This window comes from Lepisma saccharinum, chromosome 23 (genome assembly GCF_977018435.1).
Source record: "Lepisma saccharinum chromosome 23, izLepSacc3.1, whole genome shotgun sequence".
Lineage (NCBI taxonomy): Eukaryota > Metazoa > Arthropoda > Insecta > Zygentoma > Lepismatidae > Lepisma > Lepisma saccharinum.
In genome coordinates, this window is record NC_139251.1 from 22393278 (window position 1) to 22416475 (window position 23198).

A 23198-nucleotide genomic window follows, 5' to 3' on the forward strand; every position below is an offset into this window, starting at 1 on the left:
TATTATCACTGCAGTTTTTAAAATTCGGCTAGCAATAGTGCACAAATTTTTAAAGATATGTTTATTATTCTGATGTAATGGTACATGATACAGAAAACATATGCTGTACTTATTATTTTTTTTAAAAAAGTAATGTAAATTTACTCAGGTGAATTCGATTTTTTTTAAAAAAAAAAAAGAGTTGGATTTGAAAATTCAGGCGCCCTGTGTTTTTCTACCTCTGCGCTCTCTCTCCTCTCTCTCTCTCTCTCTCTCTCTCTCTCTCTCTCTCTCTCTCTCTCTCTTATTAGTATTATAACATTACGCTTATTCTTTCATCGTCTCAGTTCTGCTGTAAGAAGATCGCACTTAGGTCGTGATGAATCCACTTAATAACGAAGAAGTTCAGATAGTAAAATCGAACGAAAAGCACACACGAGGCTTTGACGTGGAACGCAACACCTCTATCTTGGTTTCGGTAGAGATGATAAACACTAATCTCACTCAAATCGCCTTTAACCCCTATGGTTGCCCGAAGTCCCCATTTACGAGAAGCTGGGAATCTTCCCGTTTGGTATCATACGCCATACAACGGCTCTACATCGGCTTTTTCTGAAAGTTTAGCTGTTTTGCATGTCTCAGAATGCACATGAACTGCAGCATGTGACATTCCGAAAACGAATAAGGACAGTCAACTTTCACGAATAGCCTGACAATGCAAATACACTGCATACTAACGTGCAATACAGTTGAATTTCGATTTTACACGTTTCCTCATTATACATTCAGCTTACGTTGTTCATGTAAAACAACTTGGTGTAAAATTTCCCTGGACTTGTACATTTTCCCTCATTTTTTTTCTTTCTTTGAATTACGTAGAATCGAGGTTCCACTGTACCTGACTTTGCTACGTTTAGGTTAGGAAATCTTTTACCGGTTTATATTTCCAAAAGAGCTTTAGAAAGGTGTTCAAGGACATCCGCTGTGCTCGCTACTGAAGACAGGAAGAGTAGTTGTAAACGATAAGAGTAGCTCACGCAAGTGTTCATCCAGAGATTCGGAGCTCGAGGGAAATAACAGCTGCATGTGAATGCCGTGTCACAGGCTTTATGAAAGTGCGTGAATTTATCCCACAGGTGATTAACTTGTCGAGCGCACCCAAGAATATGGGACGCTTGTGAATTTTGTTTACTCTCCTCGCGTAAAGCATCCGTGTACATTAAACGACACCTGCAATCGAGGGGTTCCGGGCTCGTTTTTCCTGTATAGACCTGTAGACACACATTTGAACATGCCTTTCGTTGTATTCGAACCTAGGTCTGTCACAGTTACACCGATTTCGTTACTATATCTCCATGAAACTGATTTTTCACTTCATTTTGGCTTCATTGTGATATGGCAATACTGCTTGATCGAGTCGAATATGTAATCATTGACCAGAGTCGAGACAAAACTTGACGAGAGGTGTCTCGTCTCGATCTCATCTAGAGTCTGAACATATATGTATAGCATAAACAACAAAGTTTCCAAGAACAAAGGTTTGTTTCAAAGAACGAAATTATTCCATGTTTGACGTTTCGTTTTGACGCTACAAGTCCTCGAGAAACACAGCACAAAGTCATAATTGCTACTAAAGGATTGAGTCTGCGATCACTGCAAACAAAATATGCAGCATATTCCTAGGTGTGTGTGTGGGAGAGGAAGCGAATTAAAGAAACCAGACAGAGAGAGAGAGAGACGAGGCAAGCTAAGGGGAACGTGAGTGCAGATAAAGAAGCGAGACAATGCGTGCGCGCAGAGAGAGAGACATAGGGAAGCGAAGGAGAGAGAGAAAGAGAGATAAAACATAGAAAAAGAAATAGTAAAAACAAACGAATAGGTAATAAAACTGACGCCAAGGATCCCGGCCTGGGCATAGGTGTCCTTTGTGAGTGTCCCTTCATCAATTTAATCATATCATGACCCATCCTCATCTTCACGATTAGCCAAAAGTGGCAGAAAAGCGAAGTAAGATAAGCCAAATCAATCGATCAAGCTAACAAAAGGTGAAAAGCTCAAAGCAAGATACATGGAAAGGGAGACAAGACAGTTAAGAATAAAAAGGAAGGAGGAGTAATATTTTTTCCCTTATTCCAAGTGGGTCAAACAACCCTCCCCGCGGAGGACAATCAGAGGAGGAGAATTCTCATTTCAGTTTCCACCATGGGTACATCAGAAAGGTCGAGGAATATTAGCTTAAAAATTGTGTATCTGTGCTTTCCATACTACCCTCGCGGCTGGGTTTCTTGGTTGGTATCCCATGGGCAGCCAAGCGCCTACCATTTACGCTGCAGTGATGTTGATCTGCATACAGCTCTACTTCTGGGAATGGTTGACGTTGCAGGTATTCGGCATGCTACACGTGTATTATAAAAATGCTGATTCCGATATACGAAACACATCAGTCGCTGTGCTGTGGCTGTTGTTTCTATTTGGGGGCACTCATTTCCTGTTGCATGAAGAACACCAGAAGCGATAGACCTTTCGCTGCCAGGTTCGGTCGTGTTGATAAATCGTGCTTCGCGGCAGAGGGATCCCGAAAGTAACTGCCGGGAAAAGTTGTGAAATTAAAACCTGAAAATGAAACCAGTCATTCGTCGACTTAATTTGTTGTGCATGCATTATTATTAGGAAAGGTTATTGTTTTCTTTATGAGATTGGCCTGTCGGGAGCCCTTGGTGCAAAGTTTGTCAGTTATATGTTCACTAAGGCAATGAAAAGTCAACCTCACTTCCATATAGTACACCCCGGTAATTGTTTCTTGCAGGCCAACTAGGGTCTGGCGCCTGGACCCACGGCCATTATATTCCTATGTTGGCTCTTGTCCCGTGTTTGTCCTTATGTGTGCTGAGTGCCCCTTTATAGCCTGAGCTTTTTGACTATAACTGGAGATTTTATCCTCGGAGACAGTACGCAAGTTTTACTTGTTGTTAGTAGCCTATGGCAGTATTGGTTTTAGCAATTGCTTAAGTTTTTAACAGCCATATTTTTATTTTATTTTCTTGTTAAGACACTGCCCTCAATTTATGTTCTAGTTAAGGGCTTTTGCCGGATGAATTTAAATACGGTCCAGGAACCTTTTTTCCGGATCAGTTTAACCCTCCGAGTACCAATCGGGTCTCTGAGACCCATAACTGAATTCATATGTCTATACGCAATGCTTGCATCCTACTGTCCCAAAAAGGGCAAAGCAGTTGTTATTCTCAGCACCATGCACTCCAAAGGCAACATCGATGAGAGCAACTCAATGAGACAGCCAGAAGTCATCCCTTTCTTACACTAGCACCAAGTCAGGAGTCGATACAATGGACCAAATGGCTCGTTGCTCTTCTGTGAAGAGAATTGACAAGAAGATGGCCAATGGTGATCTTCTACAATGTGATAGATATCAGTGCCCTCAATGCTTTTGTTGTGTGGATGTCACTGAATGGGGACTAATGTAGTGGAAAATCACACAAGCGTCGACTGTTCCTTATCGAACTAGGGAAACAGCTTGCTGACATAGCTGGTGCTTCATCCTCGGCTGAGCCGAATCCTATTCCACTTCCAGCACTAGACAAGAAGCGAAGGAGATGCTCTATTTGCGAGTGGAAGGCAGATAGGAAAACCAATCAAATCTGCACAAAATGAAAGAAACCTGTATGCATGCAACAGTCACATTTTGTTTGCGGGAAGTGCATAGATTTGTAAATAACTTGCCTACTGTGCAGTAGTTCTTGTACCAGTGTAATAAAACCAGAAACAATAAAAAATGTAATAAAACAAAAGAATAATTTTACAAAACTGAATGAAGTGTAATAAAACATATGAATGTGTATGTAGCAAAACTGAAATAAATAAAGTAACTAATGATAATGTAATAAAACAGAATATAGCAGAACTGTAATTGTAATAAAACGTAATGAAGTGCAATAAATGAAAAAATCAAAACATAATCACATAAAATAAAGATTCTAAAATCAAAATCTGCTTATTGTTAAATTTCACCCAGGTAAATATCACAATTTTTAATACAGGGTCGGTACCAGATGCTATATATTTTATGCGGTACTCCTAGGGTTAAATACGGTCCAGCAACCTTTTTTTTTCGGATGAATTTAAACACGGTACAGGAACCTTTTCTCCGGATCTATTTAAATCCGGTCCAAGTTTCGTATTGAAATGAAACAATACGCAATTTGGACCGAATTAAAATTGTACGAGAAAAATTGTTCCGGTCCTGTTGCGGAACCCTATTCAACCCATTAGAATGTATGCGTTCCTGGACCTTGAACAACCCTGACGAGAAGTGGTCTCTACTTTGATATTTTTCAATCCCATGGCGGTGAATGCTGTTTCGTTACAGCAGAGGTTTTATCAATACTGCCATTTCATGGGAAGCAACATTCGCTCCAAACATAGTTATGAAGAAAAAAATATCTCTCGTGCGCACACTTTGACATGTGGCGTGCTGCAGTGTTGCAAACTGGATACGTAACTACGAAGGGTAAAAAGAAAATCCGTATGCACGCGCCCATACGTTGTCGAGTTGCATCCTTGATGGAGTTTGCTATTTTTGTTTGTTTGTATGCTTAAGTGAACTTTGTTCACAGATAGGCTAATGGGGAGTGAACTTGCAGTTTTAAAGTGAGATCCAAACCAATATGCCCCTCCACGGTATCGAATCCGGGACCCCTTGATTAAAAGACCTCCCTTTCTACGTCATCGGGGAGGTTCACTTCCTTATTGGAATACAGTGAAGTGTTAGGTACGGTATTTTTTTATTTTCATTAGCGACTTGTGCGTCAATTTTGTCTTTAAGTATGAGAAAGGAAACAAAGTAGCATTTTACATGTCTAGAGTGCTCGGGTAAAAGCTCTTACGTCACAAACTGTGATTTTCTGTTGCTTTCATTTAAGTCCTACTGAATCAATTAAAGTAAATATTGCAGTAAAACCTCATTAATCCGGACAGGCAAAAGGCAAAAAAAAAAACAAAAAAAAACAGCAGAATGCAAGGTTTTAAATGTGGCTAGAAGTCAACAAGATAACTTCCCAAAAAAAAAGGCAGTCAACCACTGATGAAATTCTGTTTCCCACAGACTTTGTACTGTACTGTATAGTGTATTTAGGCCTATGCCCTTTAAATACACCATAACAAACGTGTTTTTTGCTATGAACCGAGTTTTAATGCACTGTCTACTGTTATTTTAAGTTATTTAAGTTAATCCGGACTTTCGTTAATCCGGTGAACTTATCCCCCCATTAGTCAGGATTAGCGAGGTTTTACTGTATAAGTATAATTTTATATTCGCCATATGTCTAAACAGTAATGATACAACATGTAATGTTTGCTATTAAAACAATAAATATATACAACACTCTGATCTAAAATTGCATTTCTTTTCTCACTTAAATGTTTTTCCCCGCCTAGATATTTTTCTGCATTTTTGTAGTTTGTGTCGTTTATCTGCCTCTTGTTGCTCATTGCTTGCTTGATTTGGTTTATTTTGCTTCACTATTCTGCCAGTTTTGGCTAATCGCCAAGATGGGAGTGAGTTACGATGTGATAGAATGTATGAAGGGACACTCGTGAAGAACACCAATGCCGTGATTCGAACCCAGGATCCCTGGCGTCGTAGCGCGCTGGGCTAACCACTCCGCCACGGAGGCCGGCTTGTTGCTAATTGCAATGGCGCTAGTGTTGCCCACGGGACGAGACGGGACAGGCTTTTAAAAATTCGAGACGAGATTGACCATGTGTCATAAGACAAACGAATATTTTCGAGACGAGACAGCATTTCCACGAGACTCCACGAGACGAGACAGGCCAAAGTCTCGTCTCGTGGGCAACACTAAATGGCGCAGACTCCATTCCAGGACCGGGACTCGAACCCGTACCTTCAGTGACGAGATCTTGAATCGAGCCAGCCACTGAAGGTGAAGTAGTGAAGGTTAGTTAATGCAGCATCACAAGTGTAGAAAGATTAGTAGGTTACTCGAAGTTCGTTGAAGTGAAATTACAATCTGTTAATGGGATCTGCAAATCCAACAAGTCTAGTTTACACGAGTTCTGTTGTCGAAAATTAGTTCGTATAAAAATAAGGTACCGTTACGAACTAAATGTGTTTTCCATTTGTTTTTAGAGCAAGGTCACTTGTGCTCCTGGGCGTTTTTTCGTAGTTATGTAGTTTTCCGTGTGACGCCACCACTTAGCTGGGTAGTTAAAATTTTCATTAGAAAATAGATTCGTTCATGCGAGGAATTCTATAAAATTAGAACGGATGCTAATTGTAACAGACTATATTACGATTTTTTCATCCCACTAGTTTCCTTTAGTTTGACAACCAGGACGATGGATTAACGGTCCTTACCTGGTAGCCTATTCGTATTTAAAATCTCTGGTTTGACGGTGTTGCATGGCATGTTTCGTATTAGATTTGTTAGAGGCACCAACGTACCCAGTTTTGGTATGATTTTGGTTGTCAGTGTGTGTGTGTGTGCGCTATTCTTGCAGACTAACGACGCTCTGGCGTCTGGTCCTACAGCCAGTTTAAAACTCTGTGGAGCTAGTGTTGTCCTGTCCATGTGTGTTGATGGCTATCCTACAAGTGTGTGTGTGTGTTCAGAAGCGAAATCCCTTCTTAATCCATTTTGTAGTACATCCGTATATGCATTGTGACAGCTTTGACCAAAATAAAGCACAGAAGAATATTTGTTACAATTATTAATTGTATTATTATTAATGATTAAGTTAAATAATTCAGTGATATACTTAGTTTTGGTTTAACTAATTCTCATTACTTAGTTATTAAGTTCGTGCTTTCCAGAACATGACTGTTCCCGTAAGAGTCATGAACTTGGCCCGTATTTTTCTCAATCACTTATGCATTTTGGGGGGCTACAGTCCCATTAGCCCCAGTCGGCAGGCCCTTGTAGTGGCTGTAATCAAGTAGTCATGGTTTCGATCGGCGAAAGCAGGCCCAGCCCAGACTAGCATATCTGAAGTACGCGTTGGGTAAATGTACTTGGTAAATGTACTTGTCCAATATACCACATGTATACTTGTCCAATATACCACTTGATGATTACCTTTCATATTCCTAACGAGCTATAATCGATTTCTGAATTAGCCAACCTTCGTGGCGGAATGGTTAGTACAACACGCTACGTTGCCAGGAGTCCTCGATTGGAAACCCGGCCTGAGCATAGGTGTTCTTTGAGTGTTCCTTCATCAATTTCATATCACTCATCCTCATCATTAGGTGGTCCCGGGTTCGATTCCCGGTGGAGGCACATAGTGGTTCGGATCCCACTTTAAACTTTAGGTCCAGTCCCGTTTAGCGTTACTGTGCACAAAGTGGACGTAAACCTGATCACCAAATCAAGCAATCACTCATCCTCATCGTCACAATTAGCCAAAAGTGTCAGAAAATCGACGCTAAATAACAACCGAAACCAATTTCTGAATTACCCGCCGCTAAAGAAATTATTTCCCGTGTAGTTAATGAATGAGCGTATTTTTGAAAAGGCGTAACGTAACAATTTTAATATTGCTGGATGGAAACCTTGTGGCAGGTAAACATGAAGCAGGTAACGCCTCCACGCGAGTGATTAGTGAAACACACGAGAGTCGGTGAGGCATGGCAAGCGAGGATGGCTGCTGCATATTGGATATCATGGACAACTTCGAAGATTTTAATATTCACAGGGACAGTCCGATTTTCGGTGAGTGGCAAGTGATTTCGTTACGGCAACATATTTACAGTGAGTCGTGTGTTTCGTCCGGTGTTGTTTTATTTTGAAGTGCACGTGTCGCGTCAGTGTAGTGTCTTCACTACTTTCACAGGTTGTGTCGATTTTTCACAACTCTCGCTGTCAATTCGCTAGCTTTGCGTCGATTTTTTAGCATGCGGGTAATTTCAGTGCCGAGAAAACTGTTCTAACGTGCGAATGTGTTCAATTCAGTGTTCGAATTTGACGGTCGCGAAATGCGACTACAATTTTTATTTTTGCGCGTGTTTAAATTTTTCAAGTCGCCACTTTTAGTGAGTAGGTTCAGAACTTTTGACGATTAAATATCGGCTGCGTTCGACAGAGCGGTTCCCAAAAATGTTCACTAATTTTTTGTGTCCGCAGTCTTAACTACAATCAGGGCCTCCCCGATGGCACCAGTGGTAACCTTGTAATTGAAGGTGTCTCGAGTTCGATACCCGGTGGAAGCACATGGTGGTTCTGATTCCACTTTAAACTGTAGGTCCAGTCCCGATTAGCCTCACTGTGCATAATGTGGACTTAAAACAATTCATCCGTAACTGGTCCCTTTATATGTGTGATTACAAAAATAATTTCACTCTCGAAATATGTACAGTGTACATAATATAATATTTACCTACATGTTTGTAGCAAAGTGTGGAATTTTTTTTAACTTTCAAAAAGGGGCAGTGCTTGTTGCAAAATCCCACTCGGGTTTTGTCTATTTTTATGTAACAAATTGTACTTGCTTGCCAAACAGGGAATGGATACGATTAAAGTATTCTACTGTATATTTAACTAATACGTATACACAATTTTTTGGCAAACCAATGACATTATAGTGTTCATTTTATAAATATGAAAAGAGTCATTTTGAGACAGCTTTTCTAACAGGGTGGTTGGGTAACTACCAGGCGTTTGCAATGGATTTAGTTAATTTACAAAATTAACTTTTTTTTTTACAATTTGTAATCGCTACCAAAATTAAAAATAGTGTTTACCGTACATTGGTATTTTAACACAGCACACTAGGACATCAGGGGTCTCGGTATCAAATCCCGTACTGGACATGGGTGTTTTTGTGAATATCCCTTCTTCAATGTTGCATCATCACTCATCTTCATCCTGGCGTTTAGACAAAAGTGGCAATAAAGTGACTCTAAATAGATCCAAATGGCGTCTGAGTGTCAAGGTTGAGTTTCGAACATTGGTTCAAATGCCATGTGCTTTCTTGATGTGATAACACCACTGGTTCCTCGTACCCAGCGTGCTCTAGTAGCCGGCTTGTCTGACAGTTCGTATTGTGTTATGTTTTTCAATCCGCGGTTCTTCGCTTCAATTCTTCCTCTAGAACGCTAGAAAACTCCGGATCCAGGTCAAACGGATGTTCCATTCTGTTTAGCCCATCCTTTATTCCATCATCGCGATTAGCGTAGAATGGTAGTAAAACTACGTAAAAATATACAGCCATGAGTATCGACACACTGATTGATGTAGGGCCTCCAAGATGGCGTAGTGGTAGCTTCGTCGCCCTGTAATCAAGTGGTCCTGGGTTCGATACTCCGTGGAGGCACATAGTGGTTCGGGTCCCACTTTAACCTGTAGGTTCAGTCCCGTTTAGCCTTACTGTGCATAAAGTGGACTTAAAAACACCAACCCATAATCAAACACTGATGGGTGTTGTGTTACTCAATAAAGGTGTATCAGATGCTAACCCTCTGTGATCTATTGGCATTACGTAGACGAGATAGTTCTTCTATTAAAAATAATGCTCAAATAAAGTTATTTTCATCATTTTTTCTTTTTCTTTCTCGTTTTTCTTCTTTTTCCTCATTCTCATATTTTGTTTTCTTTCCATCTTGTTTTTCTTTCTCTCGCTTCTTCCTCATTCCCTTCTTCTCTTTTCTCTTTCAGATTTTCTAGAACTATAGCGGGCCACATAGAATAAAATGGCGGGCTGTAGTTGGGCGGGTTTGCTGTAGATCAACTTCGGCAAAGAGCTAATATGAAGGTCTGGAATCTAAAAGTGGTAGCACTCCAGGTTCACTCAATTTCCTTCCATAAAGCCAGAAACTCGAACTCCGTGAGGCCCAAAGCCTGCCAAGCGTCTTCTCATTGCGTGACGCGTGGTCAGCGCATCGAATTTCATCGCCGCTGTTATCCTACGTTCTATACCGGAGCCAGCAACTTCTTGTTTTCAGGTTTCGGTTGCTGGGTCAACAACAAAATGTTGGGAGCTCCCACCGGGATCGAACCCTAGAGCGTTGACCATTTGGCAAACCTGGGAGCCAGACTTCTATGAATGTCCACCAAACGAAGCGGCCAAACACATTGGTTAAAAGATTCACGATGTTGACACCGCAGGTTTTGGGTGGAAATCCTGAGGGTGTGTTTGTATCCCCTTCAATGTAATCTGCCGACTCCGTGGCCGAGAACGTTAAGTAGTCGACTTTCGATCTCTCCACCTAAATTCTCAGGTTTGAGTCCGGACTAGTGTATGGACGTTCTTTGTGAGTGTCGCTTCATCAATTTCTCCACATCATTCATCCTCATGGCGATCAGCCAAATGTGGCAGAAAAGCGACGCTAAATAAACAATACAAAGGATGTGTCTTGTCTCGTTTCCACGTCAATCCCGACCTGGGTATGGGTGTCCTTTGTGAGTGTATCTTCATCATATCACTCATTTTCATCTTCGCGATTTGCCAAAAGTGGCAGAAAAGTGGAGTAAAATAAACCCAATCAATCAATCAAATCGTTCTCAACTCTGTACCAGATCCATACACCCTCCCCAACTTGTTAAAGTAGGATGGGATGTTCATAAATCTTAACCATTATAATAAAGCAATAGCTCGGCACTGTTGCAAAGAATGTACATATTAATTCGCCGTGCCCTGCCCCCTTGTTTATTGAAGTCGTTGCAGGGCAGCAGAGCATGGTAAGGGCACGCGGCTCCATGTCAACCTCAGCAGTTTCCTGCCATTTTGAGGTGAACGTTCGGATGCCAGAAAGCAGGACTCTTGGAAGGCTGTCTCGCTGTTCTTAGGAATTAGATGACTCATCGAAATACAATGAGGTTGCAACATTATGCTCTGATTCGAGCAAAAATACACTTTCTTTTCTCTCGTAAATTCTAAAGCTCAAATCTCTCCTCTCTGCTGGGTGGTCGTATTCGCTCAGCCCGATATTGCTCCAGGCTAAGTAGATTTTGGCGGCAATGTTGTGGTTCTGTTCTTTTTCTTCTTTTTCTATGCATGTGCTGCTGAAACCACGTAATTTTATGCTCTTTCCAATGTCACTAGCCCAAGATGTAAGAAGGAATAGGAAAATGTCATGGGTCCAACTTGGCATTTTTAAAAACACATTGTTTTAACTTCTGACACAAACGGATGAATTTGAAGGAGTTGATTTTGTTTTACATGTGACATTCTGAATCTTCACAAAATTCAGTGGCCGATTGAAGGACTCTACACGGAAGTTCCTGGGTTTGAATCCCGCCCCGGACATGAATTTTATTTGTGAGTATCCGTTCATCAATTTCATCAAAAGTCAGTCATCCTCATCATCGTGATTAGCCAAAAGTGGAAGAAAAGCGACACTAAATAGAAATACAAATAAAATGAAATAATAATGAAATGGCGAACATTTTTATAAGGTTCTAAATTCCAAACTGGACTCAAAATTTCATCGAAAACTGAGGTGATAGTGTGTGTGTGTGTGTGGACAATGTATACCTTAGCTTAATGATCCCATACTCTTATGCGACTTCTGACAAAGAGTTCATTTTTAAGTCCACTTATTCACAGATAGGGTAATCGGGACTGGACCGTAAGTGGAGATCGAAGTAAAACACCCACCACCTTTACCACTCTGTCAACCGTGGAAATACTGATTCTTTTCGTTCTTTTGTATAGCAAACAATTCACATGTGCTTATAATTTGTTATGCTGGAAATGGGTCGAAATAGTCATGCCAAACACATGATTTAACGCCGGATGGAATTGTATAGGTTTTAGTGAGAATTTTGAACCGCCTCCCCGAATGATCCCCTGGCACGCTTCTCGACCACCTTCCTTGGTCAAGCCCCGTCCCGGTTGAATGGGTTTCCTTCATCCAGTAATTGTACCCGCGCTTGCAGATCTCTGCAATCTGTCTTCGTGAAGGAACAAGTGGTAAGTACAGGCCCTTAGCCAGGCAGGGTCCAAGGGGGAGGGGCAGCCCCCCCCCCCTCGCACTACCGTATGCCTCCTCTGACATTAGGGTGAAGTGAATGGTGAAAATGTAGACAACAGATATTATTTTGCTGGCAACTTAATTAAGGATAAATGAACAGAACAGGGACAGCAGCAATTACATTTGTTCATCTTGTTTATGAGCCGAAGTCTATTTAGAAGATTCTGTAGACCTTAGAAAGTTATTTCATAGGGGAGTTTCTTTGTTTGTGCCTTCGCTGCCCGCGTGTTACAGCCTCCTTTTTAGGCAGAAATATGTGACATTCCGCGTCAAAGGTCAACAGCTGCCAAGTTTTGTGAAGGAAGGGGAGTTTTATTGCTTCGGCCGGGGGTGGAATTTGCGGTAGGCACAATGATTGGATATTGTATATATAAATATCTGTATCATCAAAAGTAGTATGTAGTTAGGATTGGATTGATTTGGTGTACAGTAAGGCTAATCGGGACTGGCCCTATAGTTTAATGTGGGATCCAAACCACTGTGTGCCTCCACCGGGAATCGAACCCAGGACCCCTTGATTACAAGGCGACGACGCTATTACTGCGCCATCGGGGAGGCCTCCGTATGTAGTTGGGGATTATGTCAGTAGCAGACAATTAACACTTCAAGAAATGTTTTAGAAGATATAGAAAAAACTGTAGTATTTGTGTTATATTTGTAATTTTATATTTTATATTAACCTAATGACCCCTCCACATATAATTTTCCTTCATTTCATACTGTTAAACTTTTGTAAAATGGACTTGGATTACAAAGCCTCTTCCCTGATAACCCGTGAACCCCCTCCTCCCGTCCCCCACCTGGAGACCAATTCTAGCTACTGGCCTGGGTGAGCAGGCCTGTAGAGTCTCTCTTAAAAGTCAGTATGGAAGTAAATGGAGTACTTCCCTCTCTCTCGAATACACGAGTTTTGCCAATAGCTCTGTCCTTCTCTACCACCGCTGCGTTGTCAGATGTTACAAAATGTAAAATTTCAAACAGTGAAACCATTATTCTGTAGAGTTTTTTATGCTCGATTGACTGACGGCATTATATAACCTGTCACAAATTCATGTGATCTGAAATTTCCATAATTAAGCAATTTTGCAAAACGCTTATTTTTTTTTTCTAGTAAATACTTCAAAAGCCATAAATATCACTTGAACAACTTCGCCAGTTTTTTTTCTATGGGATCTATGATATTTAGTTTGTTTATGCGGGCTGTCTCGCGTATCAAATTCATTGCGCGCCACCGAGGTTACAATTCAGTTGCAGGCAGGTGCCGTGAGTTCCTACGAGGAAGTGCAGTGTGCTTTATTTTCCGTAAAAAATATATCTTAATGTTTGTTTCGCATTTATTTAATTCTGTTTGTGTAAAGGATACAACATTCAACGAAAGAAGTAACAATAGTTGCGCGTATTACACATATAATGCAAATTTAAAATAGTAAATAGTTACGTTGAAATATAAACATTTACATGCAGATCTTGAGGTAACTATAATTTTTTTTCCCAAATGCATCAAATACATAGATTTTGAAGACTTCCTATACGATATTAAGGAAGTAAATTTGTTGCAATCATTAGTTATTGTTGATCTGGCAACGCCGCGTTCAATTTAACCCATACTGACTTTTAAGGTTGAGAGATGATAAAGGGTGATGTAGGACAGCTTGATATATCGAATATCATATCGTGGTTGTGACATGGTAGTCATGGCTAGACGCTATATTCTAGGAAAGAGAGGATAAAACACATGCTGAAGATGTCATATCTTTAAAATGGAGTTGCGAAATTTCTCCTTGCATAAAACTTTCCCTCGGCGAACATTTCCGGCCATTGGAGGTAGTGAATTCTTTTTCTGTATGGAAGTCAAAACAATAATTAATTTCAGAGTTCACAATTGGCAAACCTGTCAACTTTTGTAGAAATATTTTCCCTCTGCGTATCTCTTTCAAGATTAATCTTCTCCTAATCGTAGGCTTTCACTGTGTGATCACTCAACGTTCCATGTCTATACGTTCCCCAAAGCCAAACCACTGACCAAGCAAGCGGGTTGAGTGTTCGAAACCCGATTGCGCCTCGAGAGGATATGGTTTCGAGTCCGGGACGGATCATGTACGCTGTGTACCATTGTGTGCATTATTTCATCTACACTCCTCACAAAAAGTTTGGAATATTGTTACGTTAGACAATAGGTGATAGACACGGCCTTGGAATGCAACAACACATGGTTTCTGTCTGGTGGACGTTCTCGTCGACATGCCACCGTGCCTATCACCTATTGCCTAATATAATATTCCAAACTTGTTGTGAGGAGTGTATTACTTCTAATTAAGAGCTCATTGTCGCGATTAACTCAAATATGTAGAAAAGTGACGTTAACTAAAACAACAACTAAGAATTATGTATTCTGTGCATTATTCTTGGTTGCACTTTCCATATTGTATATTCACAGTAGTTGAAAAAAATAATGGAGAATAATAATAGAGCGCGAATTATATGAACTGGGATTTTCCAAATATTGATTTCTTCAGGAATATGGTATCTTGTATTATTTCTATCGCTGTTCAGTGCACACGGAAAGAAATGTATATCGTGCAACTCAGTGGGTGATCGTAATTCTATGCCTATTTCCGTACCAACTGTTATCGATTTAACTTAGCCTATAAAACAGTAGTCAACTTCTCCAACAGTCCTTGTTGGTTTTGGAATGCAGTTAAAAGTGCCACGAAGAAGAAACGTTTGCAGGAACTGGTCAGAATTTAATTTGGCCTATTCTGAAAATTGTTTAGTCTCTTTGTAGGCTGTTACGTTTACTTGCTAAAGTTCGTTTCCGTAGGGCTTGTATGAAACACGCTGGGGTTGGCTTTTAATGTGACAGGTTAATTGGATAGGCGTTGTCTGGAGTCTGTAACATTACAATAGTTAATTTCGAGTCTTGGGAGACTTCATGTTAAATCCTGGGACCTGGGTTCTGGCAGTAGCAGCAATTGCATTAAACTTGTCACTGAATATAGTTTCTTTCGAGCGTCAGGTACGGGCGGAGTGGCACAGAATATCCTGCAAGCAAACGACAGATGTAACATTGGAAATGTACTAATCTTTGTTGTACTCTGTGTCTCGAAAAAGAGCTTTCACGCTCGAACATATTATATTTGCTGGGATGGAACGACATTACTTCGTTGCATGAGAACCAGATGAATGTAACACCAAAAATGCTGTTTTCAGTTTTGTTTAAATAAACTCCTTCTGAAGAGTTGGAGTCACATCGACATCTCCACTTCTAATTCTTATCAGTAAAGTATATACTCTTTTTAAGTCAGACATATTCCTAAGAATATAGTATCTCCTCTCTCCTGTAAATTGGATAGATTGAAGTTACGTCCCTCTGGTTCCCACACAAGTTATCATATGATACTTAGTCATATCTTTTTTGGAGGGGCACGTGCCACCCTCCCCCGCTATATCCGCCAATGGTGTGAGGAAAGCTACGCCATCGTTGTTCTATATTTATCTATATCAGTCTGAGGATGAATGACTTATGCACGATTTACGTTGTCCATTGCAATCAGGGCGTTCCTGGTACAAATTGCGACTGTGGAGCATTTCAATGGTTCAGGCCATTTTTCTAAGGCCAGCCTTTATTAGTCGATCTGTGCATGTGCCGACCTCCGTGGCAGAGTGGTTAACACAGCGCGCTACGACCTCATGGTCCCTGATTCGAATTCCGGCTCGGGCTTGGTGTTATTTGTGATCGCTCCTTCATCAATTTCATCACATCACTTATCCTCATCGTCGCGATTAGCCAAAAGTGGCAAAAATGCAACGCCACATAAGAAAAATCAAAACCTATCTGCGCATACATGATTGTTCCGAAACGAATTAGACTAACCCAAGACCACGGCGAGAGCGGTAAGCAGTCTCAATCTCAAGGCAGAAATACGCGACGTTAAATAATTTTGGAGCAAAGGATGCCGTGTTGAAATCTCTGTGAATTTGCCACCTCACTATATACTAATTCTAGGAAGTTTTTTTTGTCACTCTTACGCTTCGTACGAGGACATGTCCATGGATGTGACTCGATGTATATTTCCCCTGTGCATGAATGGGCGGTGTCGTGGTTTCCCGTTATTCTCAGATATCCGCTTTCACGCACGCCAAGGTGAACAGTTCGAGGGATGAAGTAATATTACGCACGCATTTTGAATTCACACTACATTAAACTGCTCCGCGTGTGATAGACTTTCTCTTCGGAGGACATGTTTTTTCATTATCGAAACTTAGTGGCGATTGGAGCATTTTATGAGAGCCGAGGTAAATGGGAAGACTGTTAACGGTAGTGTGAATGTGCTCCTAGGTTTGTCCTTCTCGATAGATAGAACAGGTTTGCAAAGTCGTGATCTCTCAGGGGGGTCGCGAACGCAGTAGGGGTTATCTTCATAGCAGCAATGGTAGCAAGGAGGTGGTCGCCGAAAATTTAAGATAAATGTTAAAAACCAGGAAGCGGAAGGGTCCATATTATTGCTGTATCGGTGCGGCTTCCACGATAACGAAATACTAGATGAACAAGGGATTAGTCTCCTTCCCACATAGTACACGATGGAAACAGCATTATTGCAGGCTAACGAGGCTCTGGTTTGTTTGTTCCACACGCTTCGCCCCAGATCATTTACTATATCAAATCTTACACGGTTTTCCCCGAAGTACAGGGTGATTCATATAAAACTGACAATTTCATTGTCAAAGTATGTAAGGAAGAATACAACCGCAACAACTTATTCTAGCATTGATATGGGAGTTTAATAACCTTTACATGCTGAAAATGCCCCCCTTTTTTCCCTGAAAGCACAGCTGGACACATCGTCCCATGTTTCTGACAGTTCGTTGGAGCATGCTGTTGTCAATAGCGTTTATGTTATCCTTTAATTCGTCCAATGTCAGAGGGCTTGTAGCCTACACTTTCTCCTTAAAAGTATGGGAGTTTCAAATCAGGTATGCCAGACCCCCAGATTCGAGTCCTGATCAAGCCTGCATTTTCTCTGAAATGTATACATTGCACTTCTCCTGTGTGTGCTAAATCGTAAGGTATAGTCACGGACACTTTTGTGGGTTGCAACAATTCAACTGAAAGTTAATGGGATTATTACAACCCAGAAGGGTCCGTGACTGTACATTGTAATTCGCCTTGTAATTCAAGAGGTCCCGGGTTTGATCCTTGGTTGAATTACATTGTACAGTCACGTACACTCCTGGGTTGTATTGATCTCATTGAAAGACAATGGGGTTGTTACACCTCAGAAGTGTCCATGACTGTACAATGGCTCGGTTCCATTTAAACACTAGAATAGCCTATCAAGGCATGAAGTGTGCCTTAAAACAAACATTATCAACTAAGCCAGCCTGCGTGGCGGAGTGATCAGCGTAACGCGCTTGGAAGACAGAAACCCTAGTTTCGAACCCACCGTCGCCATTAACTGAGGTAGAAAAGGGACATAAAATAACTGAAATGTAAGAATTGTACAAAGTAAGAATCGTGCGCCTAGTTTAGATTGGTCGGAAAATAGCGGGGTTCGCTGAAGCTACAGCGTATTTTATTACTTGGCTGGTTTAAATTAATGATTTGAAACTTCGTATTCTCGTTACACCTCGTAAACACATCGTTAAGTAGCTGAAGGTCGACGAAGAGAAAGTGAGCAGGCAATTGTAAAGAGAATGAACATTTACGTTGTTAAGTCTCGGTTTTTAATTATAATGCAGTGGTTCAAATATGATAAACGATTCAAAGTTGTCAAATTGACATAAACTAATCATTGCGAATATAATTTGTACGCCATTTTGTAAAACGATGCCGCACTGGCTTTATAGTCACTGTCGTACGCAGGGGAGAGCTGATGGGGGGTACAGTCCCCTCTGAAATTGGGAGAGAATCAAAATTTTCAAATGAATGCACTAAAGATCTCGGGGAAAACTAGTGGTAAATGCACCCCCCTCCCTCTCCTACTTGAAATGACCCCTGATTACCATTTTTGTGTTTGGACAACTTCCAAGACAAATATTATAATTGCAATTACGAAACATTTGTTTGTCCCTGCAGATGCACCAGACAACGTCGTCATTGATATGTTTGAGCAATACGATATCAACACACACACACACTAAGAAAAGTAAGTACAAAACAAAGGCGTTTCGAAGGGGGGAGAGGGGCTGTTTACCCCCTGGAAAAGGACGTCTAGAAGTATATAATGTCATATAGGATTTCATTTCACAGTAATTTGAGTTATTACAAAGGACTCATGATCGCAAGTAAGACTGATGCAGATTGTTGCAGGAAGACGGTAACTTCAAACGAAGTTCTGTTGGGAGGGGGTGCCTTGCTTGCTTCCCACGGTAAAAAAAATCCTACTGCCACCCGTTTAATATCTAAGAAACTAAAATTTAAATATACAAAACAGTAATTTTGCCTGTAGTATTATATGGGTGTGAAACTTGGTCCCTGAGGAACATTAAATTGAGAGTATTTGAAAATAAGATCCTTAGGAAAATATTTGGACGTAAAGGGGATGAGGAGACAGGTGAGTGGAGGAGGTTACATAATTTAGAACTACATAATTCATGTCCAGATATTATTAGAATGATTAAATCAAGAAGACTTAGGTGGGCAGACCATGTGGCAAGAATGGGAGAGGAAAGAGGAGTTTACAGGATTCTTGTTGGGAAACCAGATGGTAAGAGACCTGTAGGAAGACGAAGATGGAGTGTCAACGTTGAGATGGACCTAAAGGAAATTGGTAGGGATGGGAAAGAGTATATAGATCTTGCTCAGGATAGGGACAGATGGAAGGCCTGTGTTGCTGCAGCCATGAACTTTCGGGTTTAAGAAGGCTAGAGAGTTAGCTATTGGCACCCGCGGTTCAAACTCGACCTGTTTCCACCTATTCAACACAATTTTGGGACTGTGATGCTAATATCGCTTCGCGGCCTGGGCCCATAACCTACCAATGATGACGTTTTAGTGTAAAGTCTGCGTATGCCTTGTTATAAGAAGGCTCAGAACCTTGCGGAAGAACATAGAATTCTCCACATAAACAATAAGTACGATGTAGGGGATATGCGTAAGGGAAATTTTTTGGGGGGGGGGGCGGTGTAAACTTATATTTCTCGTGAAGTGATCAGAAGTTAGGCTGTTGTGCCAATTTTCGGGGGGCGGTCTCCGTGGCGGAGTGGTTAGCACGCCGCGATACGACGCCAGGGGTCCCGGGTTAGAATCCCGACCTGGGCATGGGCGTTCTTTGCGAGTGTCGCTTCATCAATTTCATCATGTCATCACTCATCCTCATCTTCGCGATTAGCCAAAAGTGGAAGAAATGCAAAGTGAAATAAAACACATCAATCAATCAATTTTTAGGGGAATGGGGTAAAATTTGGAAATGGTGATAATCAGCTGATTCATTGTGGCTCTTTGTCTGCAAAAGTTGTATTGCAATCGTTCGAGTAGAATGTGGGTCAGTCATGTTGTAAGGTGGAGCACGTTTATGTCGTAATGTGCTTCAATCCATAAGTGTTTTTATTATTGATTGTGCACAGAATGTCCTTCGAGTGAAACAGCATCAACACCGAAGGCAAGTTCGAACACGAAAACGTACATTAAAATTTATGGACGTGTAAAGTTTTCTTATCTTTATTTTTTATTATTGTAAGAAACTAAGGGTCGGTATATTGTTTTGAGAGAGCATCGAAAACAAACTCTTCTGTTTGGGGCTTCTTGTGGTTGGGCATGGATCGAAACTTCACCCGGTGTCATTTGTTACTGCGTATTAGTGAGCCATATAGGAAATCAATGAATTACGTAACCTACTAACATAAAAGTCCCTGCCTGTATCGATGTATATTTGACCCAGCATTCGTTTACTAGGAAGTGGTCGTGTTGAAGTACTGGTTCCGGCGCAATGTGAAAAGACGAGGAGCATGGATTGCGAAGATATCTTCGGATATATTCAGTCATACTAGAATAATAGTAAAATGGATATTTATGTATACAATGTCCAAAATTAAAGCAACAAACGGAAATTCTTCCCCGTGTGTCCATTTGACCACATAATACGATCAGGTAATAGTATATTTATGATGTCATAGACAACTGGTTTAAGAGGAAATAAACTAACCTTAATGTGCCAGGATTTATCAACAAAAAAATCTCGAAAGCAACAGGTTAAACTTGGCACATTTATCAAAAAAATATCACACGAGGAAAGGATTTCTATTTGTTGCTTTAATTTTGTAGTGTAGATATTATGTCAATTTTCTTATTGGAACTGCCAGAGCCACAGCTAGGAGACGGGACAATGGAAGGGGGTTCTCATAGGCACCGAGGGGTATAAGGTGGTGATCCTTTGCAAACACCCCTAAATGTCAACGTCTTCCACGTAGTCATAGGCGTACGCACGGAGGTGTCTGGATACCCCCCCCTGTATCATCAAGAAATAAAAAATGTAGAAACTGTCATTAAAATAATATCAGTTTTTTTTAAACAAATGAGTTTCATTTATGATGCCCCGTGCTCTCCCTCCCCTAAACAATATGATATTTTTACTATATAATAATCAGTAATCACGTAAAAAAGGAAAGTATTTTTCACTTTATAAATCGCCCAGAGCACTTCCACAAACCGACCCGCACTTATCCCTCTCCCGAGCACAACCTCGATTGCTAATGCAAAATTCAACTCGGAAGGCTATTTGTGTATTTACATTTATACATAGCAAGAAGATTGCAGTAGCAATCTAAACCGCACCCACAACAAAAAAGAAAAGCAAACATATTTATGGAGGAGTTCGATGCAATTTGTAAAGTGGTAATATTGTTTTAATAACGGCAAATAGTAATAAAGAGAAGTTGATTTTGTCGAGTAAGGCGGACAAAGATTTGTTTTCACGAAGTTTCAAGTGGATAAAAATACAATCTGAAAGTTGATATTTCTTTTAGCCACTGTTAGTGGTGTTACGTTTGTCGACATTTTTACAGGCCGTTATAATAGCCTGTGCACGTAGTACACCATGGAGTGCATTTTGTAGACTAACGAGGCTCTGGCGTCTGGACAGCGTGGGTCTTGTCCATGTTCCTGTTTATCCATTTATCGATTTCATCTTATTACCATTTATCCTTATCTTCTATAGCCAATCATGGCCGCTTGAACGAACAAAAATAAAAAAGTTGAAAAGAGTATACGTTAGGATGGCCCGCTAAAGGTTTTCTTGCTCGCATCCAGTGCTCGAAGTAGGGTCGAGGGTTGTTATACCCCGAGTTAATTGGTATAAAGCATCCCCAAGCTAGATATTTTGTAATCCACTTAGAGCATTGCTCGCACCACTCACAACACAATCACTTTTCTAAGTCGCATCAAGCTTGCTTAAAAATGGTTATTTCGATGTTTTCATGTGATATGCGAGACACCGTGTAATTGACTTAATACATGTGCAGGGTTGTTTTGAAAACAAACTCGGAATTTGGATTGAGTTGGTGTTTTAAGTCCACTTTATGCACAGTAAGGCTAATCGGGACTGGACCTACAGTTTAAAGTGGGATCCGAACCACTATGTGCCTCCATCGGGGAGGCCCCTTGAAATTTGGAGATATCCGTACTATAGCTGTGTTTGATTTTATTTTTATTTAGCGTCGCTTTTCTGCCACTTTTGGCTAATAGCGACGACTAGGAGTAATATGATGAAATTGATGAAGGGACACTCACAAAGAACACCCATGTCCAGATCGGGATTCGAACCCGAGACCTCTGATGTAGCGATGTGATAACCACTCCGCCACGGAGGCAGGCTATAACTGTGTTCCGAGAGACAAAAAGGATTATTGAAACAGTTCGAACTGAGAATGACATTTGGCCTAAGTCTGTAGGGGACGCGTCAAAGTTTTATCTCGCCCCCAGTGCAGAAATATGTAGGTACGGTTCTATTATTGGTACCCGCATTCGTGCGGAAATTACGTAATTGTTACACAATTACAAATGCATAAGATCATATTGGCACTTATCAGCGAATTTTAGATCTTCCGTAGAGTGAAATCTGAAGATAAGAGTTTATCGGTATTGCTTTACAGGTCAACGCATCGGGTTATTGCTATCGTTATCAGGCATGAGAAGCCATATAGTACTTTTCTTTGCTTAATTTTATCATCTTATCAGTGATGCTGCTCTTGTTTCGTCTCGTAAGAAATACAGTCGGTAGCAGTACTCGTTTATTGGTCAGGAATGTGATATAATCAAAAGATAATGAGGAATTCTTCAAAGGCTTTTATCAAAGTGTTAGTTAATCTTATACAATTATATAAGGGTTGCCCAAATGAAACTAAGACTTTTGTCGCAGCGTCGTAGCTTAACTACGCAGAGCTTTGTGTTTGCTCTAGTAGGTGGCGTTGTATGTAAGAAAGCATACATCGTATGCATACCTGGTATGGTCTGACGGCGCAGTGTGTTGTTTACATATGCAGATGCACGTTCACAACATGGATTTGTCCAAACGGGCCCAGCGAGCAGTTATTCAATTTTTGAAGACAGAAGGTGCGCCGTGATCTGCTGAGGCGTTTCCGCTGGGAAGTTCTAGACCATCCTCCCTACAGCCCCGATCTCTCGCCCTGCGACTACCACATCTTCGGGCCACTAAAAAAACATCTGAAGGGTCGCCGGTTCCCAACGATGCTGAGGTCCGTGACGCCGTTGAAGATTGGTTCCGCAGTCTACCACGGACTTTCTTCGCTCAGGCATCGGCGTGCGCAGACCCTCTGATTAGGGGGGGGGGCAAAAGCCTTGAGGAATACGTATATACCTAGGTGTGTGTATGTATATGTAGGTGTGTAGGTAACATTATATTTAAATACATTTCATAATCAATTCATCTCCCCGTAACAAACCAACACCAAAAATGATATAAGTTGTCTCTGAAATGGACGCGCTCCTTTTCCTCCAAAGCAAACTGTTATAGCAGCAACTGTATGAAGTACTTAGTTGTTCGTTCCTCTCTGTCTGGTAATTTACAATGCATTACAGAAAACAAGAAAATTGCGAGCGAAGCGAGCAAGAAAATCCTTGGATCCAATTTTTTGGAAAATGAAAACAGTATTGATTTAGTAGGCTGCAAGAAATTTCATCGGACGCCATGGTATTGTCTTTTGCAATTTTTCTCATTCAGATCGTTCGGCCTCCAGGGACAACTCCCGCTGCCCCCTA

At 40.9% G+C, this 23198-nt stretch overlaps 1 protein-coding gene across 3 annotated transcripts in view; it reads left to right on the top strand.

Moving 5' to 3' along the window:
• The window catches only part of Atf6 (bZIP_ATF6 domain-containing protein ATf6), an 80426-nt gene that overhangs the window by 11919 nt on the left and 45309 nt on the right, over nucleotides 1-23198 (top strand). Inside the window, exon 1 of one of the 3 annotated variants that reach the window (XM_083110047.1) lies at nucleotides 7635-7724. The exons of the other annotated variants lie outside the window; for them this stretch is intronic. Coding sequence (XP_082966173.1) covers nucleotides 7640-7724 — 85 coding nt within the window. The 5' untranslated portion in view covers nucleotides 7635-7639. Of the gene's footprint in view, nucleotides 1-7634; nucleotides 7725-23198 lie in introns of those variants that run through there. 3 annotated transcript variants of the gene reach the window in all.